This window comes from Solanum tuberosum, unplaced genomic scaffold (assembly GCF_000226075.1).
Source record: "Solanum tuberosum cultivar DM 1-3 516 R44 unplaced genomic scaffold, SolTub_3.0 scf00096, whole genome shotgun sequence".
Taxonomy (NCBI): Eukaryota; Viridiplantae; Streptophyta; class Magnoliopsida; order Solanales; family Solanaceae; genus Solanum; species Solanum tuberosum.
In genome coordinates this window covers 697,967-714,323 of record NW_006239025.1, presented here as the reverse complement: position 1 = coordinate 714,323, position 16,357 = coordinate 697,967, and the positions used below count along the sequence as shown (strand labels likewise).

At 37.7% G+C, this 16,357-nt stretch overlaps 3 protein-coding genes across 12 annotated transcripts; 2 read left to right on the top strand and 1 right to left on the bottom strand.

Annotated features, from left to right (window-relative positions):
• The first annotated feature begins 491 nt into the window (after positions 1 to 491).
• LOC102602157 (uncharacterized) lies at positions 492 to 5,924 on the top strand. Of its 10 annotated transcripts, none has more exons than XR_001473540.1 (7): positions 492 to 580; positions 2,185 to 2,372; positions 2,554 to 3,955; positions 4,091 to 4,195; positions 4,406 to 4,454; positions 4,627 to 4,814; positions 5,147 to 5,238. XR_001473540.1 is itself a non-coding variant. In XM_015309150.1 (6 exons), exons 2-6 carry the CDS (start codon positions 2,283 to 2,285, stop codon positions 5,575 to 5,577), a joined length of 1,899 nt encoding a protein of 632 aa, XP_015164636.1. In that variant the 5' UTR covers positions 492 to 580; positions 2,185 to 2,282; the 3' UTR covers positions 5,578 to 5,924. The 10 variants fall into 10 exon arrangements, 7 of the variants coding, with proteins under 7 accessions (XP_015164636.1, XP_006348287.1, XP_006348288.1 ...); XR_001473539.1 differs by having other exon boundaries at positions 4,406 to 4,507; XR_001473541.1 differs by lacking the exon at positions 4,406 to 4,454.
• Positions 5,925 to 6,859: 935 nt separating this feature from the next.
• Positions 6,860 to 10,000, top strand: LOC102601823 (malate dehydrogenase, mitochondrial-like). Its single transcript, NM_001288105.1, is given in 7 exon segments — positions 6,860 to 7,135; positions 7,674 to 7,847; positions 7,957 to 8,125; positions 8,241 to 8,302; positions 8,477 to 8,598; positions 8,865 to 8,982; positions 9,603 to 10,000. Coding segments are annotated over 7 exon segments (1,041 nt in total). The 5' UTR covers positions 6,860 to 6,880; the 3' UTR covers positions 9,744 to 10,000.
• A 113-nt stretch (positions 10,001 to 10,113) lies between these two features.
• On the bottom strand, positions 10,114 to 15,581 carry LOC102601488 (transcription factor GTE4-like). The gene is made up of 5 exons (XM_006348223.2): positions 13,168 to 15,581; positions 13,010 to 13,055; positions 12,810 to 12,914; positions 12,616 to 12,689; positions 10,114 to 10,663 (listed from the first exon to the last, which is right to left on the bottom strand). Exons 1-4 carry the CDS (start codon positions 15,178 to 15,180, stop codon positions 12,628 to 12,630), a joined length of 2,226 nt encoding a protein of 741 aa, XP_006348285.1. The 5' UTR covers positions 15,181 to 15,581; the 3' UTR covers positions 10,114 to 10,663; positions 12,616 to 12,627.
• Between the last annotated feature and the right edge of the window lie 776 nt (positions 15,582 to 16,357).

The window sequence follows — 16,357 nt, the reverse complement described above, 5'->3', positions numbered from 1 at the left end:
TAATTGAAAACGTAAATATATCACCTCTTGATATTTGTGATCTTAATTGAATGTATTATTTGTTGATATATATATATATATATAAATGATTTTCTAATTATTTGTATTTTGAACAATTTATAAAGTTGCATTCATAATAAAACTACAAGTTGCAATTATTATGTGTAAACGTAGATGATTTATTCAATTTTACTATCGCTTACTGTCTTTTCGATTTTAAAAGTAGATGGTCTATTTTTTTCATTGAAAATTGAGTATTTTGTTAGTTATCAATTTATTAAAATGACAATTATTTATCCTCAAATAATTTAAGTAAGAAATAACAACTATCAAAATTATTCTTAAAGAAAATAACAACCATCCCAATAAAAATCTAAATTCAATTACTAATCTCTGCATTACTAATTCGTGCTATTAATTAGTGTAGCAAAAGTATTTTGTTAATACGGTGCTTGTCACCATTAATAATATTTTTCTTTTTATATGTATGTATCTCCTTCATCTTTTCTGCTCAGTGCTTTTGGTTCTTCGTTTAATATTTGCCTCTTGGTCGAATTTATGTCTTCTTTGTGCATCTTCGGTATGTTTTCGTATTTGAGTCAACTGAATTTGGGGTTTTCTTTTGGTTCTTTGAGAAGCCCTTATTTTTTGGGGCCTAAAGCCCTTGTAGAGGATATGGGTAATTTTTTTTCTTTTGTTTGTTTGGTTGGTACAGAATTAAAGCTGAGAACTTGTGATAGTTTAGTTCTTTTTTTGGGAATTTTGAGATGATGAAGTTGACTGATTTCTACTGTAATTTAGTTCATTAAGCTGATGATCATTGGTTTTTGATGTGCGATTATGTATTTTCCTTGGCTTTGATGTTTTGTTTACATATGATATTGTGTTCCTGTAAAGATAGGATCTTTCTACCTTTACGGTAGGGGTAAGGTCCGTGTATACACTCTACCCTCTCCAGACCTCACACTATTAAAGTGGTTATGTTGCTGTTGTTGAAAAGATTGAATCTTTGCTCATATTGTTCCTTTCTTGTTATTTCAAGAGCTTGATCATTACAAATGCTTACACCCCAAACTCGTAATCAATTCATCCCTTAATAGTGTGTAGTATGTGTTCTTATTAGTTTGATATTGGGCCATCGAATTGCACGATATTAATTCGATTTTTAATGGTGTGGTGTACCCCTTTGTGCTTGAAATCTCTTAATACCCTATCTGATACTTTTTTCTTGGTGCATACTGTAGTAGAGGATATGGGTAATTATTTTCTTTTGTTAGGTTAGTATAGAAATTAAAGTGGAGACCTTGTGATAGTTTAGTTCTTTTTTTGGGGAATTATCAGATGATGATGTTGACTGGCTTCTACTGTAATTTAGTTCATTAAGGTGATGATCATTGGTTTTTGATGTGTGATTATGTTTTTTCTTTGGCTTTGATGTCTTGTTTTACATAAGATTTTGTGTTCCTGAAAAGATGGAATCTTTCTACCTCTAAGGTAGGGGTAACGTCTGCATACAATCTACCCTCTCCAGACTCCACTTTACGGGACTACATTGATTATTTTGTTGTTGTTGAAAAGATTGAATCTTTGTTCATATTGTCCCTTTGTTGTAATTGTAAGAGCTTGATCATGACAAATGCTTTGCTGTCCACTTTGCTTCTTAAGTTTGTATGGACTAGTTCTTTTTTTTTTTCCTACTCAAACACCCCAAACTTGTAATCTATTCATCCCTTAATAGTATGTAGTATTTGTTCTTATTAGTTTGATATTTGGCCATCGACTTGCAAGATATTAATTCAATTTTTAGTAGTGTGGTGTACCCCTTTTGTACTTGAAATCTCTCTGTACTCTATCTGCTAATGGTATTATAGATTGGTTACTTGTTAAGTGGTTTCTAATTGATTAGTCTGAGAAGTTTCCAGCTTTCTGTTGTACTTAGATACCAAGGTAGTCGATATTGATTTGTCTTGTGTTGCAAAGAAATTTCCCGTAAGGATTTTAAGATGATACCATAACTTCTAAAATTATGTCTGTAACTTTTGCCTTCTGAAGATTTTTGAGCAAGCTGAATTAAGCTGCATTGGGTTTGCCCAGTGATGTGCTTGGCTGCCTAGAATTATGTCTCCTGAGTTATGTGTCAAAATGCTTAATCATGATGTTTATGCAGATCATTGCTTTTGGCAGGTGACACTACTATTTTGGATTAGGACATTGCCTAGTCTTTAAATGATCGTGAAGTATGATCAGCATATAGTCTCCTAATTGATTCATAGATTGCACCAATGGAGAAAAGCAGAAGCAAAAGTTGGGTTGGGAACATTTACCACAAGTTTGAGGCTGTGTGTCAGGAGGTCGATGAATTTGTAACTAAGGTATGTAAATGTGATCCTTTTTGGCCATTTACTACTTCCAATACTTCGGTATATCTGCTTTCTCTCTGGTTATTTTGTTTCCTTGGAATCTATATGTTTATAGTGTGTTGGAATGGACAGAACTTTGTAACTATCTTACGAGTAGTTCGGATTTTAATTTGACTTACTTCTTAAATATTAGGACACAGTTAAGTATGTTGAGAATCAGGTGCAAACTGTTGGTGCAAACATGAAAAAGTTTTACTCTGGTGTGGTGCCAGATTTTCTTATCCCAGTGGATAGTAATGTAAAAAAAGAAGCACAAGCTGTCAATGAGAAGCCAAAGCACGCCGTTGGCACTCATACTAGTTCAGTGGCCAACACTACGCAGAACCCTATCCAAGAGAAATCATGTCAGAATCAGAATTCCCTTGAAAGTCATGCTGCTTCAACTTCAACTGAACTTGATGGTGTGGTAGCTTCTGAAGAAGCAGAAATTGATGTTTCTGTAGGAAATGAATGTGCCACTGCGATTTGTAAGAACTCATGTAAGTTTTTTAAAGAGAATATAACAAGGGAGGAAGCACTGGTAGTTGACGAACCAAGTACTTCAGAAGACAGAGTTTCATCTGAATCCTGTTCTGACAAAGATTCAAAAGATACCATGTGCTATAGCTTTTCAGATGATGATAAGTGTTTTTCTGATGTATCGAGCTCTCAGAGTATACTACAAGATGATATGGTCGGGGAGGAACAACCACTGGCTAAGGGATCAAGTTCATTTTTGGATATTTTGTCTTTATCACAACTCACGGCATCTATGAATGAAAAAATGTTTGATAGTTCTCCTGATGCTATCAACTGTATTTCTAATGTACCAAGTAGTCAAATGGTTTTGCTACGGAACATCACTAGGGAGGTGGAACCAGTCGCTGATCAATCAAATTCTTTTGGAGAGATGGCTCTATCAAAGTCATTACCATTTTCAATGGGGGAAAGTCGAGGAAATTCCACCATGACTAAGTTACGGCATCCAACTTCAAATTATGATACAGAACTTAGGACCTTGCCAGAGGATGAAAGCATTTCCAATGCTTCAATAACTCCGACGAACTTGCAAGACAATATAACCAGTGAGGATCAACTTGCATCCAAGGAATCAAGTTCTGTCGAAGATAAAACTTTGCCACAAACCCCAGCATTTGCATCTGTTATACCTCCTTCACAAAATGATGCAGGATTTGGGGTGTCCACTACCGTGAATAAGAGTTTTTTGGGTGATGTTACTTTTGGGTTTGAAGAGTCTAGTACGACCTTGGCATTAAAAGATGCTCCAAGCACACTTCAGTCATCTGAACTTGTACTTTCTCGAGTTATGGAGAACAAAAGCATGGATATTGACTCTGGAATATCAAACTGTTCTCTGTTAAAAGAATCTTCAAGCCTGTCAACTTCCTCAATTGGAAACTGTATGCAGGAAGCAGAGTCTGATTTAAGTATCTCCACTGGCCACTCATCTGCCTTGTCTACTTCCTTAGCGAGCGCAAACAATGTTGTTTCTGTCATTCCAGCTCTCTCAAGTACTCCGTTGACAGATTTCAGTGGTAAGTGGATTCCTCTTTCAACCCTCTGGTCTAGTAGTAAACGATAAACACTGTCCAATTTTTTGTTCTCTCTGTTTCTACTTTCCTTTTTCTTTCTGTTGTATCCATTGCTACAATAGATTTCTCCTTTTGTAGAAGTAAATGCCTCGAGTTCTCACGAGTTGGTTGGAAATGGTAGGTCAGTTCAAAATGACTTCGAGTGTTGTCCAAGCCCTCAACTGATATGTCCTGCAGAAATAGGTACTACATGGAGGAAATTTGTGTTTTTTTTTCTTTCTTTCCTTTGAAATTCATGTGTTTCTAACAAAGTCACAATTAAACTATGGCAATGTAGCCGAGATGATGTTGCATGTATTAAACGATGAGAATAATGAGAAATGAGTGCAAACTCGGATTTTTGCTGCAATACATGCTTATTACGTAGTAGTTGATTGCCTGTGTGTGCTGCAGGGATGCTATAACATATCATTTTCCCGGAAGGAGAGTTCACAGTTTAATTGTGGGTTTGCAAATTTGAGCTCTATAATGCAGCATCATATGATCAAAATAAAAGTAATCAGTCCCAATTTTTCCTTGCTCTCCTCCCCTCCCATATAAAAAATAAAATGAAAAAGGAAATTTGAGGGTGAAGGGATGATACTGACTCGAATGCTTTGTCTACTTTTTTTCAGTATACTGAAATGAATATTGTTGGATCAACTGTATCGCTTCAACTATAAAGACTTATGGAAGAATAAAAGGGTTGTGGGATTTCACCGGGTATATTGTTGTTGAAGAATAAAAGGGTTGTTCTTTTATAGAATTGACAGAAGATTTCTGGATGATATACCTTCTTTGGAAAGATCATACCAGTTGATCGGTACTTCATTTATGTTATATCCTCATCATTTCATAGAACGTGTAGTATTTTGAGATTTAATATCAGTATTTTGCCAAGTCTCCATGAATAAGTTTCGATCTGTTTCACGGAGGTATAAATTATTTCTTTCTTTCTTTGGAAATATAACAGTGAGGATTGATGCGGATCCATTAGAAAAAAATTGGCGGTTTATAGGTTGAGAGCAAAAAACGTGGAATTATACATGGTCATATATACTACTTTCTTCAGATTGATGGCTTGCTTCTCAAATTTGAGCATCTGTATCTTTGCTTTTCATCTGAGATCTACTTACTGCTTGATGTTTTTTGCAGGATGTATGAATGATAGCTCCATTGATCTTCCGGGCATGGAAACAATTGATCTAACTGATAAGGAAATACCCAAGGAAAGTTGTGCCCTCGTTGACTATAAATTACACCATCTCGTTTCTTCTAGGCCAAGAAAATATAAGTCGTACAAGGTAGCGTCTCTATTTGTAAGCTTCCCTTCTACTTCAAATCCTGAACTCAATTATCGTTCAACTTTATCTGCCATACTACAGGAATTGATACAGGAGGCATTTGCTCCTAGAAAGAGAAGAATAAAGGAATACGAGCAATTGGCTGTTTTGTATGCAGACGTGGATGCTGAAACGAGCCAGCACGTTGAGCTCTCTCAATTACCTTCTCTTCCTTCACCATGTTTACACTCGATGGAATCGTCCACATGCAACATCTGTGAACCTGAGTGGGAGCTCCTGTAAATGAGCCTTTTTTCCTGTGAAAACAACCCCATGATAATAATTTCTGCTGAGAATTCTCTCTTTGTAAAGGTTCCGCGATAACGGTTAGCATAATTGAGCTAATCATTAGTCTTATTGTGAGATAAATGGTAGAAACTACATCTTATTTTTCCCTTTACAGGCTTGTCAAGGCTTATGAAAACAATTTTGGATAAATATCATTCTGCTCAATTGCTATGAGCATTTTGATATCTTTTGTTCACTTGTGACATTGTCTCAGCATAAAGGTTTTGGAGACATGATCAAAGAGGCCAGCTGGTTTTGAGGATTATTTCTTGATTCTAAGCAATGTGCCCAGATTTCATGCAGTGGTTATGTTTTGTTCTTCTTTGTGTCAGTATACTATTACTACTGCTTCTACACACCCAGCGTAATCCTACAAGTGGAGTATGAGGAGGGTAAAAATATGCAAGCCTAACCCCTACCTTTGTGAGGTGGAGAGACTGTTTTTGATAGTGTCTTTTGATTCGACAGACAAGAAAAAAGATCAAAGCATGGTAGCAAGAAAAATATGACCAAGAATGTATGTATGACAACAAAATATAAAGGAAGTGAAGCAACATGTAGTAATATACAAAGTGTGATGATACTCGACTATCAACCAATCTTTGATCTCCACCTTTCATATCTAGGGCTTGTCTCTTGTTCTTAGAAGTACCATGTTGCTTTGAAGTTTTTCAACAATACCTGTGTAATCAATTAAGATGATAATCAGCGTAAAACTAACTATAATTATGGGATTGAGACATAATTATTATAGTTGCCAGCAAGAAAATTAAACAATACGAGAAAACCATTTTGGTTATAACCCGAGAAATCAATAATTATTTATGATCACTGAACAATTTCTTGTTGAATTATGGGATTAAGATATAGTTATTGTAGTTGCCAGCAAGAAAATTAAACAACGCGAGAAAACCAATTTGGTTATAACCTGAGAAATTTCTTATTGAATATTTGACAAATTCATACCATCTATTTCAAACAAGATTCATCCCCTGAACATACGAACAATGGTCTTTAATCACATGTTTGAATTCAAGTTTTGCATACAAGGATCCACTGCTCAATAAGAAGTTTCAAATTTAATCGAGATCAAATATGATAAAAGAAATAAGATGTCCTCGAAATCACAAATGAAAGTTTTGACAGGCTTTTTTTTGTTGCCAATAAATAGTGCGCACACAGTAACACACCACAACTCCTATTTTATTTTCTCCGCCGTAGCTTTACCTTTTTCCTCATTTCTTTTGTATATTCCGAAATGAGGACCTCCATGTTGAAATCCATCGTCCGCCGGAGCTCCACTGCCGGAGCATCCTATGTATCCCGCCGTGGATTCGCATCGGGATCCGCACCGGAGAGGAAAGTTGCAGTTTTGGGGGCAGCCGGAGGGATTGGACAGCCTTTATCTCTTCTAATGAAGCTCAACCCTTTAGTATCCAGCCTTTCACTCTACGATATCGCCGGCACTCCCGGTGTTGCCGCCGATGTTAGTCACATCAACACCAGATCTGAGGTTGTTTTCTACTCTCTCTCTCCCTTCCGTTTTCTGCTTGGAATTCTCTATTTTTGTTCATTTGTATGAGCATTAGCTAAATTGGTACTAAGACGTAACTGGTAGGTTGATTGATTCTGTAAACATTCTTTTTTATCTCCTGAATCTCGAGCTCCGATCCGATTTACGCTAGTCAAGTTCACTATGGAGTTCGAGTTTGTTGCTTACTTCATTCCACTATTTACTCTATTTTTCGAGTGTGTATCACATAAATATACATAGATTCGTGAGTTAGTTATGCAAGTACAAGGTTTTGTGCTGAAAACTAGGTGCTTATCAGCAATGAAGAGTTCAACACGAGATCATTTTACACTTTGCATCAGTAGCCTGTTTTAATTTCAAGATGATTTGATTACAATGTTGTTTGAGGTGTCCAGTAGTTAACGATTCGAAGCCCATCTACCTTTTGTGTCCTAAACCTATCTAAAAAGTGTTTGTGCCAGTTCGTGGTTCTCTTCCCTGCAATTCTGATCTGTAAATATATTTGTGGACTTTGCAGGTTGTCGGTTTTGCAGGAGAAGAGCAGCTAGGGAAGGCTCTGGAAGGAGCTGATATAGTTATCATTCCTGCTGGTGTGCCCCGAAAGCCTGGTATGACCCGAGATGATCTGTTCAACATTAATGCGGGTATTGTTAAATCTCTTTGCACGGCCATTGCTAAGTACTGCCCCAATGTGAGTAAACTTGTGTAATTATCTTTGTTTATGGGGGTTATATAGGAGATTCTAGAAAAAGTTTTTGATTTCTTCTCTCATCTGCCTGCTTGTTCTGATCAACTTAAAGGCTCTGGTCAATATGATAAGCAACCCAGTGAATTCCACTGTCCCAATTGCTGCTGAGGTGTTTAAGAAGGCTGGAACTTATGATGAAAAGAAGCTCTTTGGAGTTACCATGCTTGATGTGGTTAGGGCCAAGACATTTTATGCTGGAAAAGCTAAAGTAAATGTTGCTGGTGCGTCCTTTTATCTAATTCTATGTTTGAATTGGTTTTGTTTCGCTTTACATTAAACAGTAAATTCATACAATGATGTCTGTCTACTTTACTTACTTTTTGCTTCGTTGTTCAGAGGTCAATCTTCCGGTAGTTGGTGGTCATGCTGGCATAACTATCCTCCCATTATTTTCTCAAGTAATTTTTCTTTTCTTGTCCCTTGTTATTAAGTTTTTCTTTTTTAGTATGTATTATTTATGTTGTAAGAGTTTGGTTGAACTCTTTTTAGTATGTATTATTTAGGTTGTTATTGGTGATTTCCATATTGTGGCATTACTGAGTCTTGTTTTCATCACTAAATTTTGGATATAGGCCACTCCAAAGGCAAATCTGTCAAATGAGGAAATTGTTGCACTCACAAAGCGAACCCAAGATGGTGGCACAGAAGTCGTGGAGGCCAAGGCTGGAAAGGGTTCAGCCACCCTCTCAATGGCGTATGTTTCCACTTTTATGTTTTTCTTGATTTATTTATTTTTTTCCCTAAAAGATTTTCACTTTAATTGCAAGATTTTGTTATATCTGGGTACGAATACCTGCTTAAGTTGTGATGCTGCCCATAATCAAGTATTTAGGGATGTAGAGATGTGGAGAAACAAAAAAAAAACAGATTTTTTTTGGCTTTTACTGGCCCAAACCACTTTAATTACTGGCCTTTCCTGTTTGCAAACTTGGTTCTAAGCAGTTAATTTTACGTCTGCAGCTATGCTGGGGCTATTTTTGCCGATGCTTGCTTGAAGGGTTTGAATGGAGTTCCCGATGTTGTTGAATGTGCTTTTGTGCAGTCCAATGTCACCGAGCTTCCCTTCTTTGCATCCAAGGTAATAATACTTTTCTTATCCTACAAAGACACTCGAGGTCATGTATTCTACAGATGTGTTACTAAACTTTTTTCTTTGAACTGTCTGATTCATTTGGTCATTGCCCTTTTATCATGTGGGTATGAAAATTGCTTGATTGCGAGGTAAAAACAAATTATATAGTTCAAGTTTAGGTCCCAGAAACGGGATGGTCTGTTTAAGAATGAAAATTAAAATCTGGATGTGTTCAGAGATAGTTTTGACATCATGAGTCTTGATTATGCATGTGTCTCTTGTGGAATGGTGATGGGTGGGTAGCTTTTCAACAGTGTAAATCGAATGTTTTAGAACTACGTTGATAGCCTAGGTTATTATTTGTTCTTAGTCGCACACACATCTGAATGTAGATAGCTTGTTAAGTTCAGATCACGGGCTAAATTTGATACTTTCTGTTATCAACTGACTAATAGGTTCTTCACTGCAAATGGTTTCTTGGTCAAGCAAAATAATCACCATATGGTCACTCTTTTCGTAATGCTTGCATGATATTCTCGCTCAGTCTGTACTTTTACATGCCATACAATTTGATCTCTTACTGGTTTCAAATTCTGATTTGGTCACTCTGCTTTTTACCCTTGCAGGTGAGACTTGGGAAAAATGGAGTGGAGGAAGTCCTAGGGTTGGGTCCACTTAACGACTACGAGAAGCAAGGACTTGAGGCTCTTAAGCCAGAGCTGCTCTCCTCCATTGAGAAGGGAATCAAGTTTGCCAAAGAGAACTAAAAACAAAATTATGGTCTAGTTTTCTAGAGTGACAGTTTTGGATCCTTTTTGGTCAATTGTGTTGTATCCTTTGCAAGTTTCTTGCAGCTTAGATTTAGCTCTTTTGATATATACCCAACATTTCTACAAAATAATGTATGGCAAACTGGCGTCTATGCCATTTGCCTTAGTGTGGAGGTGTTATTCTCACATGGATCGTTTTCCAATTATGGTTAGAAACAGACAATTGATTTGAAATGAAGAATGTTCATGACCAATTACTGTATTGCAATTCATTAGCCATTTTCTGTCGTTATACTTTTGAATATGACAGGAGGGACCCAATTTGGAACTAAGCAGACTACAATGCAAGCACGAGAAACAAAATATGGAACCAGGAGAAACCCAACTTCACAAGTACGCAGCAAGTTTATAAGAGCTCAAAACACGCAAATACATCGAGAAAAATCTCCCATCGATGCTTAAAAGTTAAAAACTTGCCGCCAGACAAGAATTGAGAAAATATGTACACCCTACTGTTATTTCCATTTAAATTCCTGATGGGGATATTACAATGCAATAAATACTCCCAAAGCAAACAAACAATACACATCAGCCTATTATGCTCTTTGTACACCAGGTTACAGCTGCAGGACCTTGCGTGATCCTGCCAAATTGTTGACAATGATACTGAAAAAATAGATTTTTTCAGCACAAGATTTTAATTCAACAAACAGGTGTTAAATATCTCACACTACCACCATAACCACCTATGACGAGAAGAATGTGAGAGCCAACAGCTAACATGCTCCCAGAATCACTAGGACTTCCTCCCATACTTGAAGTTCTTGAAAGAAATTTATCATGCAAGAGCCACAAGACGTCTTTCAGACGAGTGTTTGAACAGGCGCCTGCTCCAATGCATTCATAATCAAAATTTCCTGCAAGAATTATAAAATAGACAAATTTACACAACACTTTCTCATCATAGGCAAGAAACACCATGACAACGGTAAAATAGAAGGCAAAGAATCATAGAATATAAAGAGCCTCAAACCAACGGAAATAAATCAAGAAATAGTCAATGAAATAACACTGTAACAGTTCCTCCACTGACTTCTTCCACATCATAATTACTCCGCCGCAGTTTAGCCATTAAATTCAAAGGGGAAAGAAGCATTACAAGCAAAAAAAGTAACAAAACTTCCCCTTCTTTCCACTATAAAATGGTGTCCCTAGGCGCATGAAACAAGCGGGGAGCCACAATAACAGAGTGGATAGAGGATATAAAGGAAAACAGCAGGAATTCTTAGTTCTAGGGAGGGGAAACTTGCTGCACATGCTGCCCTGCTGGGTAGAGTAGTATACCTAAGGAAACAGGGCTAGAAAATGGGTGTATCTGCTGCTGTAATATAATCTCTCCCTTTTTTGGATCAAGTGATATTCAACTTTTTCTGAAACTACTAAATAGTCTTCACCTCCTTCATACTGACAGTACATTCACTAAGTCACTGAAGCAACGGATAACCATGGCTATGAAAATGCCCTCCTTAAATGGCCAATCTGCATGGTGGTTCGGTAAAGAAAAGGCCCAAAAAGTGAATGCACCACCACGGTAAAAAGCAGAACCTTAGAACCAAGAATTTTCATGTGATAAAAAGCATGATTTACTGATGGTTTAAAGGATATTAGAACAACTCGTCTTCTAACATAACAACTGGAAACAGTAGCTAAAAAATGGAACAGGAATTCTGAAAATTTTCTTTTTTTTCTTGATCAGAAGACACAAAGTTTGAGTGGTTTTCAAGTGACAAATGTTTTCTTCTGGTAAAATAATCATATTGCTAAATAAAATTGTACGGTTGGTAATTCAACTTATTAATTTGTTATTAAGAAAGTAGGTGAGCATTGGTTCTTCACATATATCACCAATCTGTTTGAATTAAATGCAATGATCGAACTTATTGAACAAATCCAATATCAGATCTTGTCAGGTTCTGAAATCAATGGTTGCAGTTGACCATATTAGATATGCAAAGAGAAGTAGTGTTGCTCAACTTGTTCAAACTAGGCTGGTATTTTTCACAAATTTGATACAACTTGAGCAACCACAAAAATGGAGCCCATGTTGAGACGCCTAATACTAAGTGTGTTAATCATCAGCTATATAAGCCCATAAGGAATGAAGTTTCAAACTGTCAGCTTCATTCACAACAGAGCTGTCGGAAACCAGAAAAGAAAATGTGCAACTCTAAAAAGACCCTCTCCACTTGTCATGAAAAGTTGTCTCATTACACCACTGGATATAACATCAACTCCACATCTATCAGACACAGAAGCTGTCCTACCCAAACTATTTTACGGTTCTCATGCAGTCGTAACATTCATTGTCAAGCTACTCTATCAAAGCCAATCTATGGTGACTTAAAATGGCCCCTCCTCACAATGAAGAGTTTCTCAGATTTCCACTTCCTACCAAAACGAATCTCATGCTCCCACCCAATCCAACAAAAAATTTCCATCAAAACAAGTGGTTATTGGTTCTGTTCATCTCATATGTTATTTTGCAAAACACCATATTAGACATAGTAATAGTCCTCAACCATATTTCCAAAAATAGTTAGAACTGGAATCACAGACACCATCAAACCAATGCCAAAGAGTATTTTCCTAATCATACCATTTCATCAAATATCAACCTAACAACTGCAGCAATCAAGAGAACTTAACACAAACAGCATACTCAAAAAAGCACATGGCACAGAATCCAAAATTCACATTTCAAATAAATATAAGAATAAAAACAAAGAAAGATGCTTCTACGGGGAAAAAAATAAGTTCACATCACAACAATAGAAAGATCACGTGCACTAGCTAAATCAGTCTTACTCACATCAAGAGCTTGTCATGTTCTAGGTGATTGCGCCGCCTCTGATCCAGATGCCGAAGAACTATCACTATCAGAATCTGCACATAGTGTAGCAAATTAAATTAGAGATACTGAGAAGAACTTGCTGAAAATTAGTTAAACAATGAACAATCATTATGCGTGCAGCATTGAGACTTGGAGGAGAGGATCATAATTACCACTAGAGGATGAGCCTGAATCACTGCTGGAACTACTTGAGCTGCTACTTGCACTATCCGCTGGTCTTCCACCTTCAAGGGTAGCAGGAGTTGTATCTTTTTCACCTACTCATACATGACAGCAAGAACAATAAGTATTTTTCACCCAATGCTTCTTTGAAACCTATCCGAGGCAACAATTCCTCCTATGAGACACTTACCAGTTCCATTTTCTTTCAGTGCATCAGCAACCATTGATGTAGGGTTCTGCAATGTAATTTTCACACATTAAGAATCTCAACCAGACAAACACACAATGAGTACTTGGGGGGTGGGGGGGAGGGGATAAGAGAAGGATACATTAGAGAACAAAGCTCACCACATTTCGAGCAGTCTGAGCAGCTCCTTCCCTGGCTCGAAGAAGTTCAGCTTTTCTCTTGTACTTGCTAAAACTCTTTTTGAAATTTGTTACAAATCTATCAAGCTCCCAGAGTGTTTCTGCATCAACACTATCTATATCTACTTCAATCTCATCGTTGTCTTGACTAAGTGCAGTGTTCCTCTTCTTAATTATCTGAACAATTGCATCAAGCTTTTCTGAAGGTAAATTCTGAAGATTAGTGCTAAGCTTCTGCTTTTCCTCATACGTCATGTCTCTCTTATTGAGATCTTTTGCCTTCGGTTTCTTAGGAACTGGTGTCCTAGTAACATGAGCTATATTTGAAGTCTTCATCTTGGGATTAACTGGCCTAGTCATTGACTCAGATCTATCCAAAGGATGCAGTTGACGGGCATGTGGAGCAAGAGAACGAGAAGACACTGGGGTGTGGAGAAAAGGAGGAGCATAAGAGGTCATTCTTGAGGTGGGAGTGGGAGCACCAACATCATGATACGTTTGGTACCTCCAATCTGAATTGTACTCAGCCTCTATAACTGCCCATCTCTCTTCGAAAATCTCTGATAACTGTTCAGCCATAACATGTACATCTTGCCCTCTAGGATTATAAGTCATGGCATTACGAAAGACAAGTCGTACATCCTCCGCAAATTCCATTGGAGACTTGTACCAATCCTCAGATAACCTAGTCTTAATGGTGCCCAAATCCATAGGATGCTTAATGATGTCGTGATAATCATGTAGCCCAAGTGATTTCACGTTCACTGGCTCATTAAACACCCAACCGTGCTTGTGTTTCATTAACCTCTGAAGCAAGCTGCTACAATTCCTAAAAACCTGAAGTCTATGCTTATCAAGCCCAAACCCATTCTCTGAATTGGCACTGTGCTTCTTCCCAGAGCCATTAGTCTTCAGTCTTTTATTGCTTTCAGGTGGCAGTCTATCCTTACCAAGGAGGAACTCGGAATTCCTGTAAAACTGATTAGCCTTTGGGGTCCTCTTCTCCTTCTCCACAAAGTCAGTAGAACCATTGCTGTTTTCCACAATCAGAAAATTAGGTCGCTGGAATGGTCTTGATCCAATGTGCCCAGCAGAACGCACCTCTGAATTCATTCGCGCTAAAGACCTATTCTTGATCACACCATCATCCATATACTGTGGATGACTGTAAGAGCTAATAGAACCACCAGGGACAGTAGTAATACTACCAGGGAAAGTAGTAACACTACCAGCATTAATATTACCACCATTTATACTAGTCCTATATGTTGTCAGCTGAAGCTGTTTAGCTTCAAGCTGCTTTACCAAGCCCCTAACTTGATCAAGCTCACTCTCTAGGCTCATACCGAGCTCTCTAATCTCATCGCTGGACCTCACTCCAGTTAAATTAATCCTAATTCTATCTTTAATTCTTGAAATAACCGGCTTACCATACCCATTCTCCATTTCAAGATTGTCACTTTGTGGTTCATTTCTATGATTCTGCATTGCTGGCTGACTTCCGCTGCTGCCTTCTGGGACTTCTCCACCACTAGACACCACCACCGCTGCACCAGTGTCAATGCCCCGGCCAACTTCAGGTACATCTCTACCACATGAACCCTCAGCCGATTCCCCATCTCTATGCTCCACCAGTGGTCCGACACCTCCATCTCTAGGTTCATCTCTACCACATGAATCTTCCGTCAATTCCCGCACTTCCCCACCATTACTCACAGCTACTTGCTCACCCCCTGTCCCCCCTTTAAGAGTCGAACAATCCCGAAATTGGGTTTGCAAAGACGGCTCCGGCACATCATCATTCTCGTTCGTATCCCTCCCGCTGTTCGAAACCTCCGGTGCAGCTGCGGCTGAGCTAACGGTGGCTGTGGCGGCCGGAACAACGTCAGTACTAGTATTCTCTAGGGTTCTACGGCGCTTCCGGGTATAAACTTTGTAATTATCGCCCCAACGCAACCTATTTCTTGAATTCAAATCGTTTGCATCTGAATCCATACATGTAATCACAACCCAACAACAACCAAAAGGGATGAAGAAACTAAACCCTAACCCTAAAACAAGCGAAACACAAAGCACAAAACACAACAACTGGGATTGGAAAAGCCGAAAAATTGAAACTTTCCTCCTAAAACCCTAAAACCCCATGAATTTGAAAAGAAAAACTGGAAACCTTAGCTGGATCGGAATCGATATTTTCAGGGGAAATGGATGAAGTAGGGAACTAGGGTTTTTCCGAATAGAGAGACAAAAACAAAAATTACGAAAAGTTGAAGGATCTATTGGGAAAATAAGAAAACTAAATTTTGAGGATTTTGTGAATTTGGGGAGTGAGATTGGAGATTTTATTTTTTTCGGGGAAAAAGAGGTAAAGCAATTGAGAGAAAGTGTCCTCGATCCGAACTCTACTCACCTACTTTTCTTTTAACTATACTACTTGGTATGTACTCGTGTTGTCTGGTACGATGCATTAAAAATAATAATATATATACGTATTATTTTTTATGAAAAAGTTTTGGGATTAAGTGATTAGATAGGATATGAAGCAGTTCTAACTTATCGAAAATATGACTTTAAATCGAAGGTTATGGAGGACATAAATTAAGATAGAAGGTTGGTTAGTAGGTAGCAATGCGTTGCAGCGTTATCTGTCATACTGATAGCTTAGTTTTAGTTTTTAATCTTTCGAAATATGTTGTCTTGTACTTCGACTATCATATTAGTTTGGTTTGGACAATTTTTTCCTTGAGTTGAGGGTCTATCAGAAGTAACTTCTCTGCTTTTGAGATAAATGTAAAATGTTTTGGGCTATAGCCTGTTACTATTATTTGTTGTCTTGTACTTCGACTATCATATTATTTTGTTTTGGGCTATTTTCCCTCAAGTCGAGGGTCTATCAGAAGCAACCTCTCTACTTTTGAGATAGATGTAAAATGTTTTGGGCTATTTTTTCCCTCGAGTCAAGGGTCTATCAAAAACAACATCTCTGCTTTTGAGATAAAATGTAAAATTTGTATATATTTTACCCTCTTCAAACTTTAATTTTGGACCAGAGAGACAGGGATATCACCGGCCCATGATAGATAATACAGGCCTAGAAGCCCAACAGAGCCCAAATCAACAGTTGTCACTAAAGCCCATGATAGATAATACAGGCCTAGAAGCCCAACAGGGC

Excerpts from the sequence above, each read along its gene's own strand:
- LOC102602157 (XM_006348225.2), top strand. The coding sequence starts at position 2,283 with ATGGAGAAAAGCAGAAGCAAAAGTTGGGTTGGGAACATTTACCACAAG. Across the intron at positions 3,956-4,090 it reads TCCGTTGACAGATTTCAGTG|AAGTAAATGCCTCGAGTTCT; the intron begins GTAAGTGGATTC and ends CTCCTTTTGTAG. Across the intron at positions 4,196-5,146 it reads GATATGTCCTGCAGAAATAG|GATGTATGAATGATAGCTCC; the intron begins GTACTACATGGA and ends TGTTTTTTGCAG.
- LOC102601488 (XM_006348223.2), bottom strand. The coding sequence starts at position 15,180 with ATGGATTCAGATGCAAACGATTTGAATTCAAGAAATAGGTTGCGTTGG. Across the intron at positions 13,056-13,167 it reads CTCAGACTGCTCGAAATGTG|AACCCTACATCAATGGTTGC; the intron begins GTGAGCTTTGTT and ends ATTACATTGCAG. Across the intron at positions 12,915-13,009 it reads ACTGAAAGAAAATGGAACTG|GTGAAAAAGATACAACTCCT; the intron begins GTAAGTGTCTCA and ends ATGTATGAGTAG.